The sequence below is a fragment of the Chrysochloris asiatica genome, unplaced genomic scaffold, assembly GCF_000296735.1.
Source record: "Chrysochloris asiatica unplaced genomic scaffold, ChrAsi1.0 scaffold00016, whole genome shotgun sequence".
In the NCBI taxonomy this organism is placed as follows: Eukaryota; Metazoa; Chordata; class Mammalia; order Afrosoricida; family Chrysochloridae; genus Chrysochloris; species Chrysochloris asiatica.
The window spans coordinates 14404722-14429830 of record NW_006408534.1 but is presented as its reverse complement, the minus strand read 5'-3'; the positions used below and the strand labels follow the sequence as shown (position 1 = coordinate 14429830).

At 42.9% G+C, this 25109-nt stretch overlaps 1 protein-coding gene across 1 annotated transcript in view; it reads right to left on the bottom strand.

The window, feature by feature from the left end:
- The window catches only part of KIF3C (kinesin family member 3C), a 57406-nt gene that overhangs the window by 9581 nt on the left and 22716 nt on the right, over window positions 1–25109 (bottom strand). The window contains exons 2-5 of the mRNA XM_006835226.1: window positions 12803–12904; window positions 12074–12196; window positions 10802–10920; window positions 9748–9864 (exon numbers count right to left, since the gene is read on the bottom strand). Of these exons, the coding sequence (XP_006835289.1) occupies window positions 9748–9864; window positions 10802–10920; window positions 12074–12196; window positions 12803–12904 (461 nt within the window). The remainder of the gene's footprint in view (window positions 1–9747; window positions 9865–10801; window positions 10921–12073; window positions 12197–12802; window positions 12905–25109) is intronic.

Sequence of the window (25109 nt, the reverse complement as noted above, 5' to 3'; positions counted from 1 at the left end):
GAACAATGTCCTTATTAGTTAAATATGCTTTGGAAAGAAAGGGCGTTTCTGTTTGCTTTGAGCCCTAATTAAGTTATGTGCAAATGGTGGGCTCTTCTGCTGGGGGGAGGCATACTTCTTTCCAGGGAGGCAGCTGGATGGATTAAGATCCTCCCTGGCCCTGAAACCTGGAGAGTTGTGTTCTAGGGCCTCCCCAGCCCTCAGCCATTTGCTGTGAAATGAGGGTCTTACACCAGACAGTCTGAGATCTGGTCCAGCAACTCCAAGATCCTGCCCTATGTGACCGCCCCCTCAGCTGAATCAGAATCACAACTGGGATTACAAGTATGATGGAATTGTTTTTACTTTATTCTAACCACCAACTGCTTATACACACGCATATACACACAAAAGTAATTTTAAAAACTCACTCCAGATAAAAACACCCTAGATCCATTTTTATGTTTGTTGTCTTTTTTATATTTTGATGTTTTAAGTTCTCAAATAATTATTAAATATTGCAGTACTTGCCATGGTCAACCAGACCATGATATTAAAAAGAAAGGCAATATACTCTTATATATATATGTGTGTGTGTGTGTATATATATATATATATAATAGTAATTCAGAATAGCCTGTAGTTGGCTCCTTGTTATTGTCGTTAAGTGCCTTTGAGTCGGTTCCAACCCATAGCGACCCTATATAGGGCTTCTGTGGAGCAACTGGTGATCCTGAACCACTGGCTTTGCAGTCTGGCACATTAACCCACAGCGCCACTGCAGGACTCCTGGTTCCTTAGTACTTAATAATAAGTCTTTCTGAAGTAATTTATTTCTTAGAGTTCTTCCTTATGGCAGTCTGTGTTGCTGTTAAGTGCCACGGAGTCGGTTCCAACCCATAGCGACCATAATTTGTATTTTAAGTGTAATTGTGGTGCTGTAGGATACTCATTGAACGTCAGGGTCCATTTGAATCTCAAGGTCGGCAGTTTAAATTCACTAGCTTCTCCTCAGAAACCCTATGCAGGGTTCCTATGAGTTGGAACCAAATCAACAGCACTTAACAAAAACAAGAGAATACTGGTTATTGTCATAATTGCCTTGAATCTTTTGCCCTTAAACTGATATTACATATTTGAAATATATAATTGTATAAATTCTCAGTAGATACAAACGTTGTTGCTGTTGTCAAGTGCCATTTAGTACATTCTGTCTCATAGGAACTCTATAAAGGGTTTCCAAGAGCAGCTGGTGGGTTAGCAGTCCAGTGCTTATCCTATAGTACCACACAGGACTCCCAGATACAGATATAACCACAGCAACCAACAATGCCACAGTGGTTTTTTTTTTTTTTTTATGGTGGTGGTAGTGTGCCATGGAGTTGGTTCCCACTCATTGAGACCCTGTATAGGGTTTCCAAGGTGATAAATCTTTACAGGAGCAGAAAGCCTCATCATCTTTCTCCCATGGAACCGCTGGTAGTTTCGAAATACCGACCATAAGATTAGCAGCCTGACTCGTAATCACTACACTACCAGAGCAACTTGTTTTTTGATATACTTATATGGTGGTGGTGGCTGTGTGCCGTGGAGTCGGTTCCGAATCATAGAGACCCTGTACAGGGTTTCCAAGGCTATAAATCTTTATGGGAGCAGAACCCCTCATCTTTCTCCCGCAGAACAGCTGGTAGTTTCAAACTGCTGACTTTGCGGTTCACAGCCCGATTTGTAACCACTACGCTACCAGAGCTCCTTGATCTACATACACAGTCTCTTCTATAAAAGAACACTGTGCTGTTCTTAGTTGTTTTGGAGTGGAGTTGGAGAGTAGGATGGATCCAGGAGGTTTTCAAGGCTGTGCTCTTTCTGATGCACATTACCAGCCTTGGCCTCTGAGATGCCTTCCTTTGGGTTTGAACCACTAACCTGTTGACTAGTAGTGGAGCATTTACACTAAGTAGGGACTCCTAAGTTGTGAATATACTTAACTATAATTTTAGAACATTTTATCCATATATTTATGTCTTTAAAAGAAAATCTTTGGGGATTGGAATCAATGAGCTGCTAACATAAGTGTACGGCAGGAGTTTTCCCCAGCACACTACTACTATTGTAAGCTGAAGCAAGAAACTTTCAAGGAAAGATGAGAAAGTGCTGAACAAAGAATCAGAGGAGAAAAAAAGTGGGAAAAAAGAGCATTGCAAAAATCAAGTACTAATGTGCCATCCCCACAAACCTTGCCAGAGGGTCTTCTCATGCATAAAAAAGTGCTTGAAAGAGTGCTACTCTGCCTTTAAAGCAGAAGAAAAGGGTAAAAGAGACAAAGGGCTAGAAATGGCAATGGTTAAACAGTGAAGCTCTCAGCCTTTTGGAGGACTTCTTTCTTTTTAAAAGCTATTACTGGCATCTATTCTATAGGAGAACTGGTGTGGACTTTTAGCTTGGTGGGTCAAACCTGCCAGCTGCTTCTTGGAAACCCTTATAGGAATGCTGTGAGTTGGACCAGAGTCAACGGAACTTAACAACAACACTCCATGGGATAAGCACTGGACTGGGAACCACAAGGTCTACAGTTTAAGCTCCCTAGCTGCTCCACAGGAGAAAGATGAGGCTTTCTGCTTCCACAAAGACTTGAAGCATTGGAAACCCTATACTGGGTTGCTATGAGTCAGAACTCTATATAGCGACCTATGTAGGGTTTCTGAGGACAGTTGGTGGGTTTGAACTGCCAACCTTGTGATTCAACTCGACCTTGTGGTCCAGTGCTTTATCCTACATTGCCACAAAAAATCATATACAGTGTACTATAAGGAGCCCTAAGGAGCTCTGGTAGCATAGTGGTTACGGATCAGGCTGCAAACTGCAAGATCAGCAGTTCAAAACTGCCAGATGTTCCGTGGGAGAAAGATGAGGCTTTCTGCTCCCGTAAAGATTTACAACCTCGGAAACCCTGTACAGGGTCGCTATGAGTTGGAACTGACTCCACGGCACATAACAACAACAACAACAATAAGGAGTCCTGGCTGTTAACTTCAAGGTCAGCAGTTTGAAACTACCAGTGGTTCCACCAGAGAAAGATGAGACTTTCTGCTCCCATAAAGATTTACTGCCTCCAAAACCCTATACAGGGTCACTATGAGTCAAGCACATCACCACACCATGATAAGAGAGAGCTACTTTTGATAGATGAAATTTTAATCAGGCAGAGCTTAGAATAAAGATTAGAGTAGACCAGTATTCTACAGGTTGTTGTTGTTGTTAAGTGCCATCGAGTCCATTCCTACCCATAGCAACCCTGCATAGGGTTTCCCAGGAGCAGCTGGTGAGATTGAACCACCAACCTTGCAGTTCAAATGACTTTGCAGTCTGACAGGTAGGATGATATAAAAAGAGTACAAGACTATAAGTCAGGAATCCTGGGTTTAACTCTATTAAAAACTCTATTTTTAAACTGTGTGATTTGGGGTAATTTATCATTATTTAATTTTGTAGTACTGTGGGTTAATGAGCTGGACTGCAACAACAACCATTCTATTTAAATTTCTCCATTTATAAAGTAAAGCAATTGGAAGGTTTTTGTTTTTTAAAATCTTTTTAAAAATTGCATGAGGGACTTAAGGGAAAGAGATGTTCTTAAAATAGTGTCTTAGAAAAATAAGTTTGATGATGAAAGGGGAGAGGAAAGAAAGAATCTAGAAATAATATCAATTTGGAGATCATTGCATTTAAAAAAAGGCTGCTTTAACTTAAAATGGTTTATCTACACATAGAAAAAAAAAAAAGGGGGGGGGGGGGAAGGTTTAATATCCAAAAGTTAGTAGAGGCTACCTCTAGACACAATTTTCATTCTTCTGTTTATCTCAATTTCCATAACAAAGCATTATGTTTAAATTTAACTAAGAGTTAAATAAAAGGAAGAAAATAAACTCTAAAAAAGTATAACTAAGAAATGAAAATTCATAGGAATCCAGCAGAAAGCTCATTTTAGATTTAGGCAAAGTACCCACCATGCTTTGAGTCTGGATCATAGCTTGAGGCAACTGCCTCATTGCAAAAGTACAGGGACAATGTTTTGAGCAATGAATATATTTCTCTGACCCATGAAATTGCAAATCTCAACTCAAGATCCCTTCTTAGTTCCAGATTAAAGGAGTCCTGGTGCACTGCTGTAGGATAAGAACTGGACTGCTAACTGAAAGGCTGGAGGTTCAAACCCATCAGTTGCTCCTTGGAAATCCTATATATATTGTTGTTGTTAAGTGCCCTTGAGTCGGTTCCAAGTCCATAGCGATCCTGTACAGGGTTTCTAAGGAGTGGTTGGTGAGCTTGAACTGCCAACCTTGCAGTTCAAATGGCTTTGTAGTCTTACGCATTAATCCACAGCACCACACCAGTATTTACAGATGAGTGGTAGGTATAAAGTGACTGAAGCCACAGTATAATGATCAAATTTAGGAAATTTTCTATTTGCACAGTACTTACTATTACCATATAGGCACTAGTTGATTTTTGTCAGTTATCCAAATAATATCCTTTATGGCAACTTCCTCACCCTCCCCATACATGCTCATGCACTACATCTCATTGTAGAGTCTTTGTTGTTATTAAGCGCTACTGAGTCAATTCTGAATTTAGAGATCACCTGAAGAACAGATTTGATACATTAAACACTAAAGACTGAAGACTAGAAGAATTGTGGGATGACATCAAGAACATCACACATGAAGAAAGCATAAAGTCATTAAGAAGACAAGAAAGAAGGAAAAGATCAAAAGGGATGTCAGTAAGTTTGTTGTACTGTGATGGCTTGTGGGTTGCTGTGATTCTGGAAGCTATACCACGGGTATTTTAAATACCAGCAGGGTCACCAATGGTGGACAGGTTTCAGATGAGCTTCCAGACGAAGACAGACAAGGAAGAAGGAGTGATGAACTACTTCAGAATATTGAGTCACTGAAAACCTTACGAATAGCATAGAAACACCGTCAGATATAGTGCTGGAAAATGAGCCCCTCAGATTGGAAGGCACTCAAAATGCGACTTGGAAAGAGCTGCCGCCTCAAAGTAGAGTTGACTGTGATGACACGAATGAAGTAAAGTCTGTGGGAGTAAAGTCTACGGCACCTTCAGCTGCTGTTGGGGCACAATTCAAAATGAAGAGCAACAGCTGTAAACATCCACTGAAAATCAGAACATGGTATGTATAATGTATGAATGTAGGACATTTTGAAATTGTAAAAAATGAAATGGAACACATAAGCATTGATATCGTAGGCATTAGTGAGCTGAAATGGACTGGTATTGGCCATTTTTAATCTGACAGCCACACGGTTTGCTATGCTTGGAATGACAAATTGAAGAGGAATGGTGTTGCATTCATTGTCAAAAAGAACATATCCAGATCAGTCATTAGGTACAACACTGTCTGTGATAGGATAATATCCATGCACCTACAAGGAAGCCCAGTTAATACCACTATTATTCAAATTTATACACCAACCACTAAAGACAGGATGAAATAGAAGAATTCTACCAACTTCCTCAATCTGAAATAGATCAAACATGCAGTCAAGATGCATTACTGGTGATTGGAATGCAAAGGTTGGAAACAAAGTGGAAGGACCAGTAGTAGGAAAATATGGCCTTGGTTCCAGAAATTATGCTGGAGATTGCATGATAGAATTCTGCAAAATCAATGATTTGTTCATTTCAAACACCTTCTTTAGACAGTGTAAGAGATGATTATATACATAGACCTCATGAGATGGAATACACTGAAATCAACTTGACTACATCTGCGGAAAGAGACAATGGAGAAGCGCTATAGTATCAGTCAAAACAAGGCCAGGGGCAGATTATGGAACAGACCATCAATTGCTCATATACAAATTCAAACTGAAGCTGAAGAAAATGAAAACAAGTCCAAGAGAGCCAAAATATGACCTTAAATATACCCCACCTGAATATAGAGATCATCTGAAGAACAGATTTGATACATTAAACACTAAAGACTGAAGATGAGAAGAATTGAGATGACATGAAGAACACCATACATGAAAAAAGCAAAAAGTCATTAAGAAGACAAGAAAGAAGGAAAAGATCAAATGGGATGTCAGAAGAGACACTGAAACTTGCTCTCCAGCGTAGAGATGCTAAAGCAAATGGAAGAAATGAGGAGGTCCAAGAGAGGAACAGAAAATTTCAAGGTCATCTCCAGAAGACAAAGTCAAATATTACAACAAAATGTGCAAAGATCTGGAGTCAGAAAACCAAAAAGGAAGAACATGCTCAGTATTTCTCAAGCTGGGGGAACTGAAGAAAAAATTCAAGCCTCAACTTTCATTATTGAAGGATTCTCTGGGCAAATTATTGAATGATGCAGAAAACATCAAGAGATGGAAGGAATACACAGAGTCACTGTACCAAAAGGAAATGGTTAATGTTCAACCGTTTCAAGATAGCACATGATCATGAACCAATGATACTGAAGGAAGAAGTCCAAAGTGCATTGAAGGAATTGGCAAAGAACAAGGCACCAGGAATTAATGGAATGAAAATAAAAATTTTTCAAGAAAGTGAGGTGGCACTGGAGTCACTCACTCATCTATGCCAAGAAATTTGGAAGACAACTATCTGGCCAACTGATTGGAAGAGATGCATATTTGTGCCCATTCCAGAGAGAGGTGACCCAATGGAATGCAAAAGTCATCGGATAATCTCTTTGATATCCCATGCGAGTAAAAATTTTACTAAAGGTAATACAGAAACAGCTGCAAGCATACACTGTCAGAGAACCTCCAAGAGGTTCAAGCCAGATTCAGAAGAGACCGTGGAATGAGGGATATCATTGCTGATGTCCAATGGATCTTGGCTGAAAGCTGAGAATACCAGAAAGATGTTTACCTGTGCTTTATTGACTACGCAAAGGCTTTTGATTGTATGGATCATGAAAAGCTAGGGACAACATTGCAAAGTATGAGTATTCCTGAACACTTAATTGTGCTCATGAGGAATCTGTACCTGGACCAAGAGGCAGTTGTTCGAACTGAACATGGGTACACTGAATGGTTTAAAATTAAGACAGGTGTGCAACGGGTTGTAGTCTTGTACCATACTTATTCAATCTGTATGCTGAACAAATAATCTGAGAAGCTGGATTATATTAAGAAAACCACGGCATCAGAATTGGAGGAAGACTCATTAACAACCTGTGATATGCAGATAATACAACTTTGCTTGCTGAAAGTGAAGAGGACTTAAAATATTTACTGATGAAGATCAAAGAGCACAGCCTTTGGAATGGATTGCATATCAGTGTAAAGAAAACAAAAATCCTCACCAATGAACCAATAAATAACATTCTTATCAACAGAGAAAATATGGAACTTGTCAAGGACTTCATTCTTCTTGGATCAACTATCAACATTCATGGAAGCAGCAGTCAAGAAATCAAACCACATATTGCATTAGGCAAACCTGCTGCACAAGACCTTTTTAAAGTGTTCAATTGCGAAGATGTCAGCTTTCTCAAGCTAAGGTACCCCTGACCCAAGCCATGGTGTTTTCAATAACCTCATATGCATGTGAAAGCTGGACAGTGAATAAGGAAGACCATAGAAGAATTGATGCTTTTGAGTTATTATGGTTGAGGAGAATATTGAAAGTGCCATGGGCTGCCAAAAGAACCAACAGATCTGTATTGGAAGAAGTGCAGCCAGAGTGCTCCTTGGAGGCCAAGATGGCCAAGCTTTGTCTCTCATACTTCGGACATATTGTCAGGAGGGACAAGTTGCTAGAGAAGGATATCATGTTTGATAAGGTGGAGGGTCAGAGAAAAAGAGAAAGACCCCTCCAGCAAGATGAATTGGCAAAGTGGCAGCATCAATGGGCTCAATCAAGCATGGCAACAATAGTGAGGCTAGTTCAGGACCAGGCAGTGTTTTGTTCTGTTGTACATAGGGTCACTAAGATTCAGTACTGACTCAATGGCACCTAACAACAACAACAACAATGTGGCTACATAACTGAATGTCCTCCTTCTTAAGGAATACAGGTAAAAGGTCAGAATGTTTACAACTTAATCTCATGTGTTTAAGGGAGGGAGGAGATGGAGGAAAGGGGGAAATGAGAGATAGAAATTAATAAAGCAAAATGTGGCAAAATGTTAACAACTGGTAAATTTGTTTTTGAAGGGTATAGAAGAAGTTTTGGTACTATTCCTGCAAAATTTATGTTTCAAATAAAAAGTTAGTAAATGTTTGCCTTCTGAGAGTCTCTCTCAGTCTGGGTCTTGGTCTCTAGTGAACATGTTGATGTCACAGCTGCATCCAGTGTAATGAAACCCTTCCAATTGCAATCTTTCAACTCAGAAACTAAGCACAAAATAACCCTATGGTGCAGAAGCCTCGCCAACGTCTGCTCCAGCAGACGGCACTGTAGTGGTAGTTCCGATGCCTGGCTTTATTGCAGAAACACCTGGAAGCTTTAGAAGAAAGAAACAAATTAAGGCCTGAGATTCAACCAAAACCCTTTAAATCAGAAATCAGACTCTTGGAGACCAATTCTAATTGCAGCGAGGGTGGTGAATCTCCGTGTTAGATGTTGTAAAGGTCTCTACTTAGATGGAAAGTATGGATTATATATCCAAGGAGACATCACTGAAGATCTCCTATACCTACAAACTTGTTACTTACAAAAATGGTGACAAAAATCTAATTCACCTTGGATTTAGATAGGTCTTTCAGACAGAAGCCAAATTAAGTAGGAATCTGATATTCCAGTGAGTTTGCCACCCAGCTTTGAAAACTCCTGTCACATCTTGGTATTAACATTCCTAGGTCAGAGAGAGCAAAATAATCCCTGCAGAAATGCATTAGTGTCCAGCCTCCTAAGCACCTCTATAGACAGATTGCAATTGAGGGCCAGTGTGGTTGGGCTGGTGAGGTTTGAATATCCAGTCTGGGTCTTCAGCCACCAGCAGAGGGTGCTGTACAACCAGTTTAACAGCAGTAAACGCTACAAATGGGTTATGATACAGAAACAGGTGCAAATGCTGAATCACGAAGTCAAGCGAGGTGATGGAGATTGGACCACACCTGGATCAATTCATGATCTGAATAATTGTTTGTAGTTGCCATTGGACTGTAAGGTCTGACTGGATCTCTTTTATCATCTGCTACAGAGATTAGGACGGGGCCCGGACACAGTAAATTCTTGGCAAATATTATCTATTGTTATTGCTTCTCTTTGGCACTCAACAAGTAAGTACTAATCAGAACTGGCCAGGTGTTAGCATTCTCCAGGATCGCCAAGAGAGGAGGTCCTAAAGCACCTCAGGATATTAAGCATCCCAGGCCAATAAATCATTTTGTTTTCTTTCCAGAACACTCTTCCTTCATGGAGGCCTCTACAAATTAAATTAAAACCAAAACCCATTGCTTCGGAGTGAATTCTGACTCATGGTGACCTCATGTGCACCAGAGTAGAACTGTGCTCCATAGAGTTTCCAATGGCTGATATTATGGAAATAGATTTCCAGGCTTTTCTTCAGAGGCACCTCTGGAAGAATTTGAACAGTCAGAAGCTGAGTGTGTTAACATTCAGGGATTCCAAATTAGGTCCTGAGAAATTACTCTTCCATCTGTCCCAATCTCAATAACCCCCTTCCAATTTACAAAACACCTGTGTTTTTCCTCAAGCAGGGCCTCAAGCCCGAGCTATTCCCTACTGAGAGTCCCTAGGCCCAGACAACTGGGTAAACAGACTCACACTCCAGCTGGTACAAGTGGCTGGAATTTCCACTGCTCCTCCTCACAGTCCAGGAAAAGCCGGTTCATGATCTTGTTCTTCTCTTCAGGGGGGATGAAGTTCTCAATGATTAGGTACCTGAGAGTAGGAATGAGGGAAGCATGGGCAATTGGAAATGCAAGGTGACACGGTATAGAAGAAGGTGACAGATTAGAAACAGCAAGCAGAGGCAGAGGGAAAAGAGGAGGAGAAGGAAGGAAAGCCAAGGAGGTTGGGGGTGGGGGGATATCCCTACAAAAATAATGAAGCAGGAAAATCACTACTTCTAGTGCAAAGTCCTGGGGTGGTGCTGTGGATTGATGCGCTGGACTGCAAAGTTGGTTTGAACTGCAAGGTTGGCGGTTCAAGCTCACCAGTTGCTTCTCGGAAACCTTATACAGGGTTGTTATGGGTTGGAACTTACTAGACATCACTTAGCAACAAGTGCAAAGATTATCCTTAAAGATTAACCCACTGCCACTGAGTCAATTCTGATTATGTAGAGTTTCCAAAGCCATAAATCTTTACAGGAGCAGAAAGCCTTTCTCCCATAGAGCGGCTAGTGGACTCAACCTGCTGACCGTGTGGTTAGCAGCCTAATGCGTAACCCACTACACCACCAGGGCTCCTTTTCCCCTAAAGATTACAGCCTTAGAAACCTTAAAGAGCAGCTCTTCTCTGTTCTGTAGGTCACACTATGAGTTTGACTCCACAGCACCACTTTTTAAAAAAAAATGCAAGAATGAATGCAGGGCCTCAGAGATCAGTTTTGGCTAGCACCCAGCATGCATTTATGCGGGCAGTGTTCATCAAATACATGCAGAGGAGAAGAAGGAGAAAGAAGGAGAGGAGGCAGAAGAAACTCGAGAACTAGGGCCTATCCCTTATCCCTCAGATATGTCTTATTCCTGACATATGGACTCATGGACAAGTAGATAGCTCGACTGAGGCATTCAGGAAGGAGTGTGTTGGGGAAACAGCCTGGGGAATGAGGGATGGCTGTGAGGGACCTCAACAGGAAGAGAAGGGGGCATACTTGAGTTTGAGTTCCCGGGTCTGCTCATTTTGCGCCTCCTCCAGGTCCTGCCGCACACGGATGTACTCGTCATGCTGGTCCTGGATCTCCGCCTTCACCGCCTGCAGCTTGGCATAGAGCTGGTGGAGATAGGCGAGGCTCAGAGGCTGCACTGTGTGGCCAGGAGGCTCAGCCACCCAGCTTGGGTCTCAAGGCTGTAGACTCAGGGGCCACCAGCTCATCCCAGGAAAAAGCGTGGGGCCAAGTCTGAACCTCCCTCCTTGCTCTCCCATATGGAATCAAGCAGGGCTGTTTCAAGGGTTCCAGGTTGCCCTGCTCCTTGTGACTATTACCTCTTAGATGCTTCCAGCACCAGGGAATTTTGTAATGCTGGGACTGGGAGAACCCGAGGGGCTTTTTGGTCTAATGTGCTCTTTTTTGTAGAGGAGGAAACTGAAGCCCAGACTTGCTCAAAGGTACACAACTAGTAAATAGCAAAGCTAGAATCAGGACCCAACTATCAAGACTCATTCAGAGACCTAGGACTCAGGAAGTCCCGGGATGGGATGTGAGTGGTCCTCTCAAAAGTGGGGTGTGGAGGGCATCACTCAGCCTGTTTTCACTTGGGACCCACTGAGAGTCATGCCCTCTACCTGGCATGGCCAGAACCCAACCTGAAACCTGCCACTCCTTGCCCTCAACTTTTATCTCACAGGCATGAATTTTCCAGGGTCCTGCTGACCAGATGACATGCCATCAAGGGTCTCTGAGCTTCCTTCCTGAGCATCCCCAGGCTGGGGTTTTCTCCTCAAGCCTCCTCGGCCCTCCACTCCCCTGTCCATGCTCCAGCCCAGGCATCTCAGTTGTAGCTCAGTGACCATACTGTTAAGGGGAAGTTTCTCAAGACCAGGAGGATGGCAACCATGGAGACTGGAAGTAACAAGCATTCCCAACCTATCAGGCTCAGCTGTGGCCAGCAGAAAAACTTCTGTCCCCCTCACCCCCATTAGCAGAGCCCTACTCCTCCTCCTGGTATGGTGCTGGGCATTAATGCGCCTGACTTGCAAAGCTGTTTGAACTACAAGGTCAGTGGTTCAAGCTCACCAGCTGCTCCTTGGAAACCCTATACAGGGTCTCTGTGGGTTGGAACTGACTCAACGGCACTTAACAACAACAACTCCTCATCCCAGTAGCCCCAGGTATGTAGCTTGGGGGTTCAGCATTTCAGGCAGAGTGGGCAGAGGCTGCTGGGCCATTAGCACACTCTGGGCCTGTCGTGTTGAGACATCTCACCTTCTTGAGTTTCTTGGTTTTGACCTCCACCTCCTGCTGCAGGGATGTGTAGGTGCCCCGGAGCTCCATGGTCTCCTCATCTCGGAGCATCATCTCCTGCTGCATTTCCCGCTCTCGGCGTTTCTAGGCCAAGACAGGGCATAGGGCCTCAGTAGAGCAGGTAGTGCTGGGGGAGGGCTGAGGGAGCTCAGGGGTGGGGAGGGCTTCCAATGGTCCATGCCCACTGCTCTTAACCAATCCTGAGTGAAACCTCTGTGAGCGCTTCCTCCTTCTCTGGTATGGCCCTGCCTTTGCCAGGCATTGCTCTGTTAAGGATAGAGGCCCAACCCTCATGACTGGCATGCCCCAGAGGTGTCAGCCCCATATACAGCCCCACTTGCTACCTCTCCTCAGCTGGTGTTGTGGTTGACTGCTAAAACCACGAAATTGTGGCTCTTGGTTTAGGAAACAGTCTTACAGTTGGCAAGAGCTCATAGTCTGTGGAAGGCCCAGCAGTTCATTCCAGATACTTTGTGGAAACCAACATTATGGAAAACTACCATTTCCTCTCCCTACCAGCCTGCAATGCTCCTGCCAGATACAGGCCTCTAGTCAGGGGTCGACCCATGGGATCTAGGGGGTTATGTTTTAGGTTCCGCTCTGGAGAGCCAGGGATCCTTTCTGTCTCTGATCTCAAGACAAGACTTTAAGGCCACGTGTCTCCAGGAACTGGAAGCCTGGCAGCCCCACCTGCTCAGCAATCTCCTGCCTCTTCAGTTCCAACATCTTCTGCTGCTCGTTGGTGTGATCCATGATGTTCCTGCCTCCAATGAGCAGCTTGCTCTCCATAGCCTGAAAACACAGAGGGGAAAGAGAAGGGCTACTCAAAGGCCCACAGCATTGCCAGCTTGGAAGGTTTTGCTTCCCTGCTCTATGGTCCTTCCAGGAGTGGACACAGATACATGGAGACTTAAAAACAGTCATGAAAAAATCCCACTCTCTTATAATCCCCTTTTTCCAAGAACTTTTTGAAGCCCCCTCATACATCCCAGATGGTATCATCATGTCCCTCAGTGAGAATGACTATTTCTCCTCCAGCCTCGTGGGTCCCATACAAGGCTTCCCACTGTCATCAGGATGGCAGGTCCCTGATCTGTTTGTTGGGATACAGAGAGAAGTTTCGTTCACCATGCCGGGAGCAAGGTACTGCTAATTAAGACCAGCTGGTAACCAGGAGGGACCGGGAAGATACAGTCACTGGGCAGCTTTAGATGACTGGTTCCTGACTCAGGCAGCAAACAAGAGTCTCATCCTTTCATGGCATGGAAAGCAGATAAGTCAGACAGAGAAGACTGTGGCAACAGGGGGCAAATATGTGGCCAGAAGCAGCACCTTGGGAAATGGCCAGAGTGACTTGGGTTCTGTTCACTAACTGTGAGGCCTTGGGCAATGTAGTCCCTTCAGTTCTCACAGCTATAATATTGGAGCACACCGTCTACATTTCTGGAAGGACAGCAAACATTTGCTGAGTGCTGAACTAAGCCCTTCACAGACATTACCTCCTTCCTCACCCTGTGAAAGAGGTACTATTACTCGCCCCATTAGACAAATGTAGAAACAGTAACTAGCCTAATGTTGTGCCGTTAATAAGTGATGAAGAAATGAGGTAACACTCCCTGAGCCTATACTTGAAGTCTGTCAGCCATGTGGAAAGTCCCTGGCCCAGTGTTTGTTGAATCTGAAACCTACATAAATTGGAATTGTATAAACTGTGACTGTCTCAAATGCATCATCACCAGTACTAATAGGAGGGTATGAGGCAGTGGTGGCTCCATAGTAGAAGTCTCACTTCACGTGCAAGTTCGATTCTTGGCCAGTGCATCTCATGCAATGCCACTACTCATCTGTCAGTGGAGACTTGTGTGTTGTCATGATGCCAAACAAGTTTCAGCAGAGCTTCCAGACTAAGACAAACTAGGAAGAAAGGCATGGAGATCTACTTCAGATACCAGCCAATGAAAACCCTATGGATCACAATGCCCCGATCCATAGCTGATCAAGGAGATGGCACAGGACAGGGCAGTGTTTTGCTCCATTGTGCATGAGCTTTCCATGAGTTGGCAGCAGATGCCTCCACAGCTAATGACAAAAACAAGTAAGAGATGGCTGTCCCACCCTGGCTGTCCTGATCTCATCAGAGGCTCCCCTAAAGGTTGAAATCACCTTTAGCCACTGGAAGAAACTGGCTGCCTCCCCAGTGGAATTTTTTCCCCAGTAGAAACAGTTGACTTAGCTGAGGGATCTCAAAGCAGGGGGTATTGTCAGACTGGGGGAGCAGGGGACCCCTGCACCACCTATGAGAGCCTTGTTATCGAGGACAAAGATAATAGAGGCTAAGGATCATTTTCTGGAGGTTGACATATGTGAGGGTGTGCCAGCTGACACTAAACAAAATGGGGTCTGTCAGAGACATGAAAGCCTTATGTTAGCCCCATGCAGCCTCAGAGGCCAGGCAGAGCCATGTTCAATGTTCCCCCATCCATCTGTCCTTCACATCATACCCAGGGGGAGTCACCAAAAACACAAGTCTGAACCTCAATTCATTTAAGGGGCTTCCGTTCCTTGTAAGAGAACGTCTGAAGTCTGCAGCACAACAGCAAAGCTGCCTCCTCACCTCCACTCACACCACGTATGCTGTGCGCTCCAGCTTTTCCCCAATGAATTCCAGCTCCAGTGAATTCGTGCTGTTATTTCACAACTCTGGGCTTCTCCCAGTGCCTCATGCAAGACCCAGCTCTAGCATCTTGGGAAGTTTCCCCTGATCCCCTTACAGCTGCACATGGCCTCCTGTGATCCTCCATATAATTAGGACATATTCCTACTAAATTCACATAATATGACCATTATTTATCCTGTGAATTCCTTCAGGGCAAGAATCATGTTTTATTAATATCTCAGTGTCCTGGAGACCTAGCATAGTGCTTGGCACATGATAAGTGTTTGATGAACTGAGTCTTTGGTGGGGGAAGGAGATTGTGAGGGGGGAGGGAGAGCTCTAGGTCCTTTCTCTGGGATCTCTCTCCCAGAAAAGTCACAGAGTTCTTTGTCCCAGCTTCCTCTCCTTCAACTCCTTCACACTCACTGCCCAGAGCAAGAAGGACAATGCAGTGGGATCTGAGCAGCAGAGAAAACCTGGTGGGAGGGGACAAGGTGGGTGCAAAGAGGAAACAATGAGAGAAAAGACACGGCAGGACTCTTTTGTTGTGGATCAAGGATAGCTAATCCCTTTAACTGCTGTGCAATGAATTATTAGGAGGATTTAGGATTTGATCTGATCTCCCATTCTGGGACATACTTGTCCACTTCAGCCCTGAGTCCCTGCACTTCCCTCAGTGTTTTATATAAGTCTATGCTTCTTCATTCTTTGCCATCTGTCATGGATTGAATTGTATCCTCCAAAAAGATGTGTTGGAGTCCTAACCCCTGATTTAGAATATGAGATCTAGAAATAAGGCCTGTGAAAATGTTATCAGCTGACTCAACATAAGGTCATACTATATTTTCTTTTTTTTTTTAATGTTTTATTGTGAATTATGCGATAGTTTACATGGGAGATCATTAGTTTTACATTCATCCTATTGTATATCATTTCATTGTCATGGTTACAATCCCCTCCATGCATCATCAACCAAGCAAAGGGTATAGCCTAAAAGCCTGTCCCCCGGTCATCAGCACACAGTCCCTCTCCTTCTCTAGGTCTAAAGTCCCTAGCTGCTCCATCTCTCCACATCATTGTCTCTTCCTCCATCTCTGGAGTCGCTGCTTTTCTGGGTAGGGTCCCACTCTCGGCTCTTCTCCGTTGATGGTCCTAGGGACCTCCGATCCTAGACTGCAAAGTTAATCACTCCCCTCCTTTTGCTACAAAACGTCTACCTTTACATTTCCAATCAGTCCTGATAACAATTATCGCTACTTTATCACAAGAGACCTATCCGAATCTCATTTCATCAGCCCCACCTAGACAGATTGTATACTACTCAGTGGAGACTCTACTTTCCTCCACGCCCTCTGGATCTAGGTTCCTCTTGAAAGTTTATAAGCCAGTCACTTCTTGCCTTTGTAGCCCTCCCACTTTGGGTAGACCAAGTTCAAGTTGCCCATCCCTGTCTACTCTGTGTATGGAGGGGGTGGGAATGATCCTTGCTGTAAAGATTTGTTCCCCCTTTTGAGATACTGCATCCATAGGTGTAGGTCAAGTTCATCAAATTGTATCAGATTATTCTTTTTTACCTTTTCTTTCTTCTTCTGGCTGAGCTCTGATCATCTAGCCATTGAAGCCAGGTCAAGTGGGTATTGTCTGTAAGTGTGGGTGTTCTTTTGTACTACATCTTTGACTGGTAGTGTAGTGGTTACAAATTGGGCTGCTAACCTCAAAGTCAGCAGTTTGAAACTATCAGCCATTCTGAGAGAGAAAGATTAGGCTTTCTGCTCCCGTAAAGATTTACAGCCCTGGAAACCTTGTACAGCATTGCTATGAGTTGGAACCGACTCCACGGTATTTAACAACATCTTTGACAAAGGGATGAAGTCCATTAAATGGGGGAAGAGACCATCTCTTTGATAAATGGTGCTGGCATAACTGTATAGCTACTTGTAGAAAAATAAAACAGGATCCATACTTCATACCAAACACAAGAAGGAACTCAAAATGGATTAAAGACCTAAATGTAAAACATAAAACTATAAAATTCATTGAAGAAACAAAAAACATAGGAATAAACCTAAGGACCCTAAGATAAATTAGGGTCCCTAGGTTTGTGACTATCAAACAAAATTGAAACTAAAAAAAAAAAAAAAATTAAATTAAATGCTTATAAATACTCCCTTAATGGGACCATGAAGGGAGAAGAGCGGAGAGCGGGACTCTACCCAGAGAAGTAGTGATGCCAGAGATGGAGGCAGAGAAGATGATGTGGAGAGATGGAGCAGCTGGGGACTTTAGACTCAGAGAGGGAGAGGGGGCTGTGTGCTGACGACCAGGGGGAGAATCAAAATATTTCATCAAAAGTGTGAAAGGAGAATCTATTTTGTTAGGTACCATCGAGCTGGTACCAAGCCATAGCAATCCTATGCACAATGGAACAAAACATTGCCCAGTTCTGAGCTACCTTACAGTTGTTGCCATGCTTTAGCCCACTGATGCTGCCACTTTGCCAAGCCATATCACTGGGGATCTTCCTCTTTTTCTCTGACCCTGCCACCTTACCAAACATGATATCCTTCTCCAGTGACTGGTCCCTCCTGACAATATGTCCGAAGTATGAGAGATGAAGTCTGGCCATCTTGGCCTCCAAGGAGCACTCTGGCTGTACTTTTTCCAACCCAGATCTGTTTGTTCTTTTGGCAGCCCATGGTACTTTCAATATTTTCCTCCACCATCATAGCTCAAATGCATCAATTCTTCTATGGTCTTCCTTATTCACTGTCCAGCTTTCACATGCATATCAGTTATTGAAAACACCATGACTTGGGTCAGGCGTACCTTAGTCCTCAAGATGACATTTTTTCTCTTCAACACTCTAAAGAGTTCTTGTGCAGCAGATTTGTCTAATGCAATATGTCATTTGAGTTCTTGACTGCTGCTTCCATGAGTGTTGACAGTTGATCCAAGAAGAATGAAGTCTTCGACAACTTCTATCTTTTCTCCATTGATAAAAATGTTGTTTATGGGTCCAGTGGTGAGGATTTTTGTTTTCTTTACAGTGAGATGCAATCCATACAAGGGCTCAATCTCTAAAATTTATATAAAACTTCAACATCTCAACAACAAAAAGACCAACAATCTATTTTAAAATGTACAGAGGGCATGAACAGACATTTCACCAAAGAAGACGTCAGGTAACCAATAAGCACATGAAAAAATGCTAGCAATCATAAACCAGTTTAGGCAAAATATACATCAAAACTAGAATGAGACAGCATCTCATCCCTGTAATAATGGCAATGATCAAAAAAACACAAAGAACAAGTGCTGGTGAGGCTGTGGGGAGGTGAGAACTTTTACAAGCACTGCTGGTGGGACTGTAAATTGGCACAACCACTATAGAGTGGAAAACTGTAAGATGCTTCCTTAAAAAGCTAGAAACATAAATACCAGGTACTCCAGCAATCCCACTCCTAGATATGTAGCCTAAAGAATTAAGAGTTGTGATACAAATAGCCATATGCACACCCCTGGCCATCACAACAGCAAAAAGATGGCAACAGCCTAAATATCCATTAATGGATACATGGATAAACAATGGAATACTAAGCTCCTTAGACCAACCAACTGTTTGCAGCCAAGAGGGCAACATTTGCCCAAAACCAAAGATGTTAAGGCAGGGAGGAAGCGAGATACGGGATGAATGGAAAACAGGGAATCCAGGGAGGAAATGGGGAGAAAGCTGACTCACTGCAGGGATTGCAACCAATGTCATGGGACAATGTGTGTATGAATCACTGATTTGCTATGCAAGCTTTAACCAAAAGCACAATTTAAATGTTCACACACAAAAAAGGTCGCACTACCATAGGAGTCCCAGTATGGCGCTGTGGGATATAGGATTAGACTGCCAGGTCGCTTTGAACCACAAGCTCAGTGGTTCAAACTCACCAGCCGATCCTTGGAAACTCTATACAGGGTGGCTATGAGTCATAAGCAACTTCATGGCACTTAAAAACAACAGTAGGGAGGGTCCTAATCCCATATGACTGGTGTCCTTATAAAAGGGAAAAAGGCACAAAAAGAGAAGACGCCATGAGAAGATGGAAGCAGAGATTTGGAGTCAGAGAGGCCAACGATCACCAGCTGTCACCAGAAACAAGAAGAGCAGCATAGAATAAACTGTCCCTCCGACCCCTCACCAACGCAACTGACGCCCTGTTTTCAGACTTTTCACCTCAAGAACTGTGAGACAATACATTTCTGTTCTCATAAGTCACGCAGTTTGTAGTCCTTTGTTATAGCAAACTTAGAAAATTAAGATGTTGTTAAATATCAACGTTAAATATCGAGTCAGTTCCAACCTAAAGTGACCCTGTATAGGGTGTCCGAGGAGTGGCTGGCAACCTTGAACCGCCGACTTTGTGGTACAAACTAACTTTGCAGTCCAGCACATTAACTCACAGAGCCGTAGCAGCTCTAATATGCTGCATATTAGAGTCACTTTTGTCCCTTCCCTCATAGCTACGACTATGAGAACTCCCACCAGATACACCAGAGGAAACTAATAAGGAAGAAATGGGGTAATGGAATATAAGACTAAAAAACCCAAACTCATTGCTGTTAAGTGGATAGGGTTTCCAAGCTGAGCAGTTAACCACTGTACCACCAGGACCGCTGAAGAATGAATACTCTGATATTCCCTGCCTGATTTAAATAAGACTGGGGAACTGAGGTAGACAGAAGCACAGGGCAGATAACCAAGAGGAGGAAAACTATTATTTTCTTAGGTGCTTTACATTTAATCTTAAAAATAACCTTTTAGCAGTGGGTCTCAAACATCTTTAATGTATATTAGAATCACCTGGGAGTCTTCACAAGCCCTAGTGCCCAGGCATTTCTGTGCTAATTAAATTGGAACCTGAAAAGGAGTGGGGAGGGAGGGAAGGGAAAGGTGGCGAGGTGTTAGTATCAGTATTTTTTAATGTTTCCTAAGTGATTGTGTGGCACTATAAGATAAGCACTGGACCACAAGGTCTGTAATTCAAACTCACCAGCCACTCCTCGGAAACCCTATACAGGGTCGCTATGAATTGGAATGGATTCCATGGCACTTAACAACAACAAAGTGATTGTGTGGAGTCCTGGTGTGGCACTATAGGATAAGCACTGGACTGCTAACTAAAAGGTTGTCAGTTCAAACCCACCTGGCCGCTCCTTGGAAATCCTATACAGGGTCACTGTGAGTCAGAAGTGACTCGACGGCACTTCACAACAACAAAGTGATTGTAGTGTGCAGTCATATTAGCAAATCCCTGCTTTTTTGAGGTGACCAGAATTGGTATCACCTGGGAGTGTGTTTAAAACTCTGAAGTTCAAGCCCCACCCAGGTCCAGTGAATCAGAATCTGCACTGTAACGAGACCCCTAGGTGATTAGTATGAGCATTCAAATCTGAAAAGAAATGCTCGAAGGGGCATACTGTTAATACCATTTTTCAGACGCAGGCTCAGAGAAGTTAACCTATCCAAGGTCACATCATAGTAATTAATTTTCATGGAGGATCCAGACCCAGGTCTACCTAGATCCAAAGTCTGTAGTCTTTCTCCTACAGACATGTTGAATGTTTTAGGAAATATAACCCACTGAAGGAAAAACAATTAGCTTCCAGCAAAAGGAAATCATGTCTGACTAATCCCCGAGAATTCTTTCAGGGACAAAATAGGTTATTATAGCACATGGGGGAGCCAGTGGCTAGGACTTGAGTCATTATAAAGCTCCTGGCAAGGTTCCTCACCCGAGGTTATTCAAAGTTACATGTGTGGTAAGGATCCAGAAAAAGGGGAAGAGTTTTCTCATAATAAGCAAAGGAAACAGAAATAAAGAGGCATTTCTCTATATGGAAAAATGTTCAAGGGTTAAACAACAGGATTGTCACCATTGATACTTGTGCAAGAGTGCATCACACCAGTGAAATTACCCACTGCACAGATGCCCCCAGATGCTCTCAGGTGTCAAAGTGCAAGAGAATTACTACGTCATGGGAGCTGACCAAAAAATGGTAGTTAAAGCTTAATTACAGTCTTACATTTTAGGGAAAAGCAATCCTAAATCTCTACTCATTAAATCAAAGCTGGGACCAATCAGCGATAAGTACAAAAACAAAAAACAAAAAAACCAGGGGGTGGGGGAGAGAGCACTTCTTTACAGTTCCCCAAAGACATTAGCTTTATATGCTGCCACAGTTTAAAACAAAAATAAAATCAAAAACACCAATAGCATCTGTCCGGGCACCATCGTGAAGGATTTTTGGAAGCATGACAGAAAATACAATATACCCTTGCATAAAACCAGGAAGTAGCTGAATCTAGAATGTGCATTATAGTTCTGAACACGGTGTCTCCAGAGACAGAAAGGAGAGAGAAAGATCTAGAGGACAGCTAAAACCATCCAAGGGCTATTCTAAGAGACTTAAAAAAAAAAAAAATAGGACTCTATAGTCTACAAAGACAAAGAAAGGTTAAATAAAAGAATAGGCCTGAAAACTGCACAGTCACAAAAGGTGTGAAGAAAAAAAATTCCAGACTTTTCAATCTCGGTACACAAGAGCCTACACCTTGTTTTTGTTTTTTACACCTTGAGTTCTTAAAGCAGCAATTTTAAGGACAAATAAAAGGAAATTCTATTGTTTACAGAGGTACTTTCATGGAATTCGTTATCTCAGGAGCTGGTACTGGATCAAATACTGAACAGTTTACTAAGGGACTCTGGGGCACATTTTAACTTTGTATTGTCTTTCCTTCCATTTAGGAAAAAAAATCACATAAACATCAAAATAATCACAGAGATAAAACAAAAAGAAAAAAAAAAAAAAAAAAAAAAAACTTCACACACTTCCCCCTATAACTAATTAGCTTTTGTTTCCCTGTTTTTCCAGATTTTTTCATATACACACATGATTTTTTCATTTATAATCATGGTATTAATATTCTGCAATTTCTATTTTATCTAATATCTCAAGCACGTTCTGTTATTTGCATAATATATTATAGTTGTAATGATAATATTTAGAGGATACAAATTATCATTTAATTAACTAACCTTATTTTCAGATATTTAGGTTATTTGCAATGTTTGCAATAAACATCCTTTGCATATAATTTTCTCCTTCTCTTAGATAGGACTTCTAACTGCTTCAGCCTGATTCAGTCAAGGCCAACAAATCAATAGCAGAACATACCCACATTTAAAAAATATTGGTGAACTGGAGTGTTGTTGACCAGAATGGGAAAAATTAGGGGCCAAAGCCCTACTAGAAACTTAGTCTTCCTCTTAGAAACAAGGGCAACATGTACATTGTATAGTCGACCACGCCATTTTGTTGCTCTCTAGTCTTGTGACACAATGTCACACTTCAGTCTCCTGAAAGAGCTCACTTCGCCTATTGCAAGTCTCCAATTCCAGGGCTTTGACCTCTAATTCTTGCTGTTCTGGTTAGTGTTCTGGATCACTCAAATTTTAAGAATTTGGGTCTGTTCCAGTTTTGCTTTGTCAGCCAAGACAACTGGCTCAAACTAGTTCCCAAGCCCTGCTTTTAGAGATTGTTTTAGAATGAAATTTCAGGAGTGGAGACTGGCTTATAAACATTTTGTGTACCTTGAACACACATTGTCTAATTACCTTCCTAATGGGTTATACCACTTAAAACTTCCAGCAATAAATAATGGAAACCCCTTTTTCTTTTGGAAACACTTTTATTAGACCTCATAGGTAGGAAGTAATTGTTATTATGTTTTTACATTTGCAATTTAATAAACAGTTAAAGCTCCCCTCTGGTAGTGTAGTGGTTACGAATCGGGCTGGTGAACCTTAAGGTCAGCGGTTCGAAACTACCAGTCGCTCCGCGGGAGAAAGATGAGGCTTTCTACTCCCGTAAAGATTTACACCCTCGGAAACCCTGTACAGGGTCTCTATAGGTTGGAACTGACTCAAAGGCACTTAACAACAACAACAATTTATTTATTATTCACTATTTCTCTGAGATAATCTCATAGAGGTGTAGTCTTCTCTTTTACAACATACTCTTTTGTGCCACTGAGTGATTTTTAAGATGACCCCTGGTTCTAAATAGAATTCTTTGTCTACTCAACCTCTGCCTTACCCAGTTACCACACCTAGGCCCACATGTAACTCATTCAAAAGCTCCACCTTACCCAAATCTTGAACCTATCTAAACATTGTCAAAGGAGCTCTGGTAGCATAGTGGTTACAAATCGGGCTGGTAACCTCAAGGTTGGCAGTTGTAAACTATCAGCTGTTCCGCGGGAGAAAGATGAGGCTTTCTGCTCCCGTAAAGTTGTACAACCTCGGAAATCCTGTGCAGGGTCACTTTGAGTCGGAACCTACTCTATTGTACTTAACAACAACAACAAACATTGTCAAGCAGAATTTGAGCTGCCAATCAGGTCTGGCATCTATGTATTAGTCAAGATCACAGGGCTTTCATGTAGCCCCTCCAAGTCCCAACCTGATCCCACCTACATCCACCCTTATGATATGATTCCCAGCACTGGTTTCTGCATTGGTTCTTGCTAATCTGCCTTCATGTTAGACCTCCTCCTTGGACTAGAGATCTGCTTCAGAATCTCTCCCCTTGGTGGGCCCTGCACTTCATGAATAGAATTCCTGGATGATGACTGAGTGAGTGCCCATTATTACCCTATTCCATTTGCCAGTTTTCTGATGTTGTGCTCTGCCAGCCCCGCTGGGACCCAGTGCAGACGTGGTGTGAATCACAACCAAATCTGCCTTTCTGTTTGCCCACCATGTCTTGCCCACTAGTCCAGGCCCACACGATCAGCCAAGCTTGCCTTACAGAACTTGTCTTGTGCTAGGAGAAGGGACTGGCCCAGCATGAAATCTGTTGGTGGGCCGCAATCCAGGTGCCCAATCTCAGCCCCCTCTTTGTTCCCAATCTCAACCTATGCCTTTCCTTCACTTCCATGCTCTGAAATCTATCACACAGAAGCACTAATTCTTTGCTGAGAGAGTTTTATTTCCCTCTTTTCCCTTTATTTTCCCCATCTCTCTGAAGATATCAATGACTATCTCCTGCTTTTCCTCATAGGTCTGGGTCCTTCACCATCAAGGAATTAACCTGCAATCCTTAGGCCTAACTCAGGCTGGGGTGTACAAAACATAAGGCGTGAGAAGATGGAGTTCTTAGCCCTCAAGAAAAGCTCACTGGAACTCTTAGTCATTCTGTCTATCAGTGCTTTCTTTGTGATCTGTCAGGGCAAAAGGATACAGGTGGGTGGGGCATGTGGGCAAGACTGGGTTTGATTTTGCTGATTCTAAATAAGTCCAGTGTAACTAAAAGGTCAGCAGAGACTGTGGGGGTAGAAGACATAGACCTAGTAGTTTCAGGGCACTGTGGTCTGACTCTTGAGAAAAGGATACTAATTACAGGGTACCAGAGCCTAAGGGACCTCAGGGACTAGCCACCCTCAGCCCCTTGGCTTTGTTGTTGTATCCCATCAAGTTGATTTTGAATCTTAGCCACTCTATAGGGCTGAGCAGAACTGTCCCACGTGGTTTCCTAGGTTAAAGTCGGTTTGAACTGCAAGGGTTGGAATCGACTCGATGGCACTTAATAATAACAGATCTTTATGAGAGCAGATCATCAGCTCTTTTTTTTACCTTGGAACTCAAACTGCCAACCTACTGGTTAGCAAATGAGTGCTTAGCTGCTGTACCATCAGAGTTTCTTCCCTTTGCTTTACAGATGAGGAATCTGAGGCACTGAGAGAGGACCATATGCATAGAGCCTCACAATTAAAGAGTCTATGCGTATCTCTGCTGTGGCGCTGTGGGTTAATGCACTGGGCTGCAAAATCAGTTTGAACAGCAAGATCGGTGGATCAAGCTTACCAGTCGCCCCTTGGAAACACTATATAGGGTCGCTATGGGTTGGAACCGACTCAAGGGCACTAAACTACAACTACAGATGAACTATGCACTTTCCTAATAATATGCAAATCATTTGCCAATTTGATCAGGACCCAGATGCCAGAGGCAGGTCAGCTGCTGTCACAGTAACCTGCCAAGATCACCATAGGGATCATGTCAGCTTGTGGATACAGCTTGGGATACTAAGAGACTTACCATTTTCTATTCTAGGATGTGTTGTAGTGCATTAGCTAATGTCTCTTTTAGACATAGTCTATAACTCCCACCAAACAACATTTTTGCCCTGCTGGATACGGGTAAGAGAAGGTTAGAGAAGATACTGATAGAATGACATAATTCAGCTGTGGATGTTAGCAGAGTTCATTGTAATTGTAAAAACTTGAAA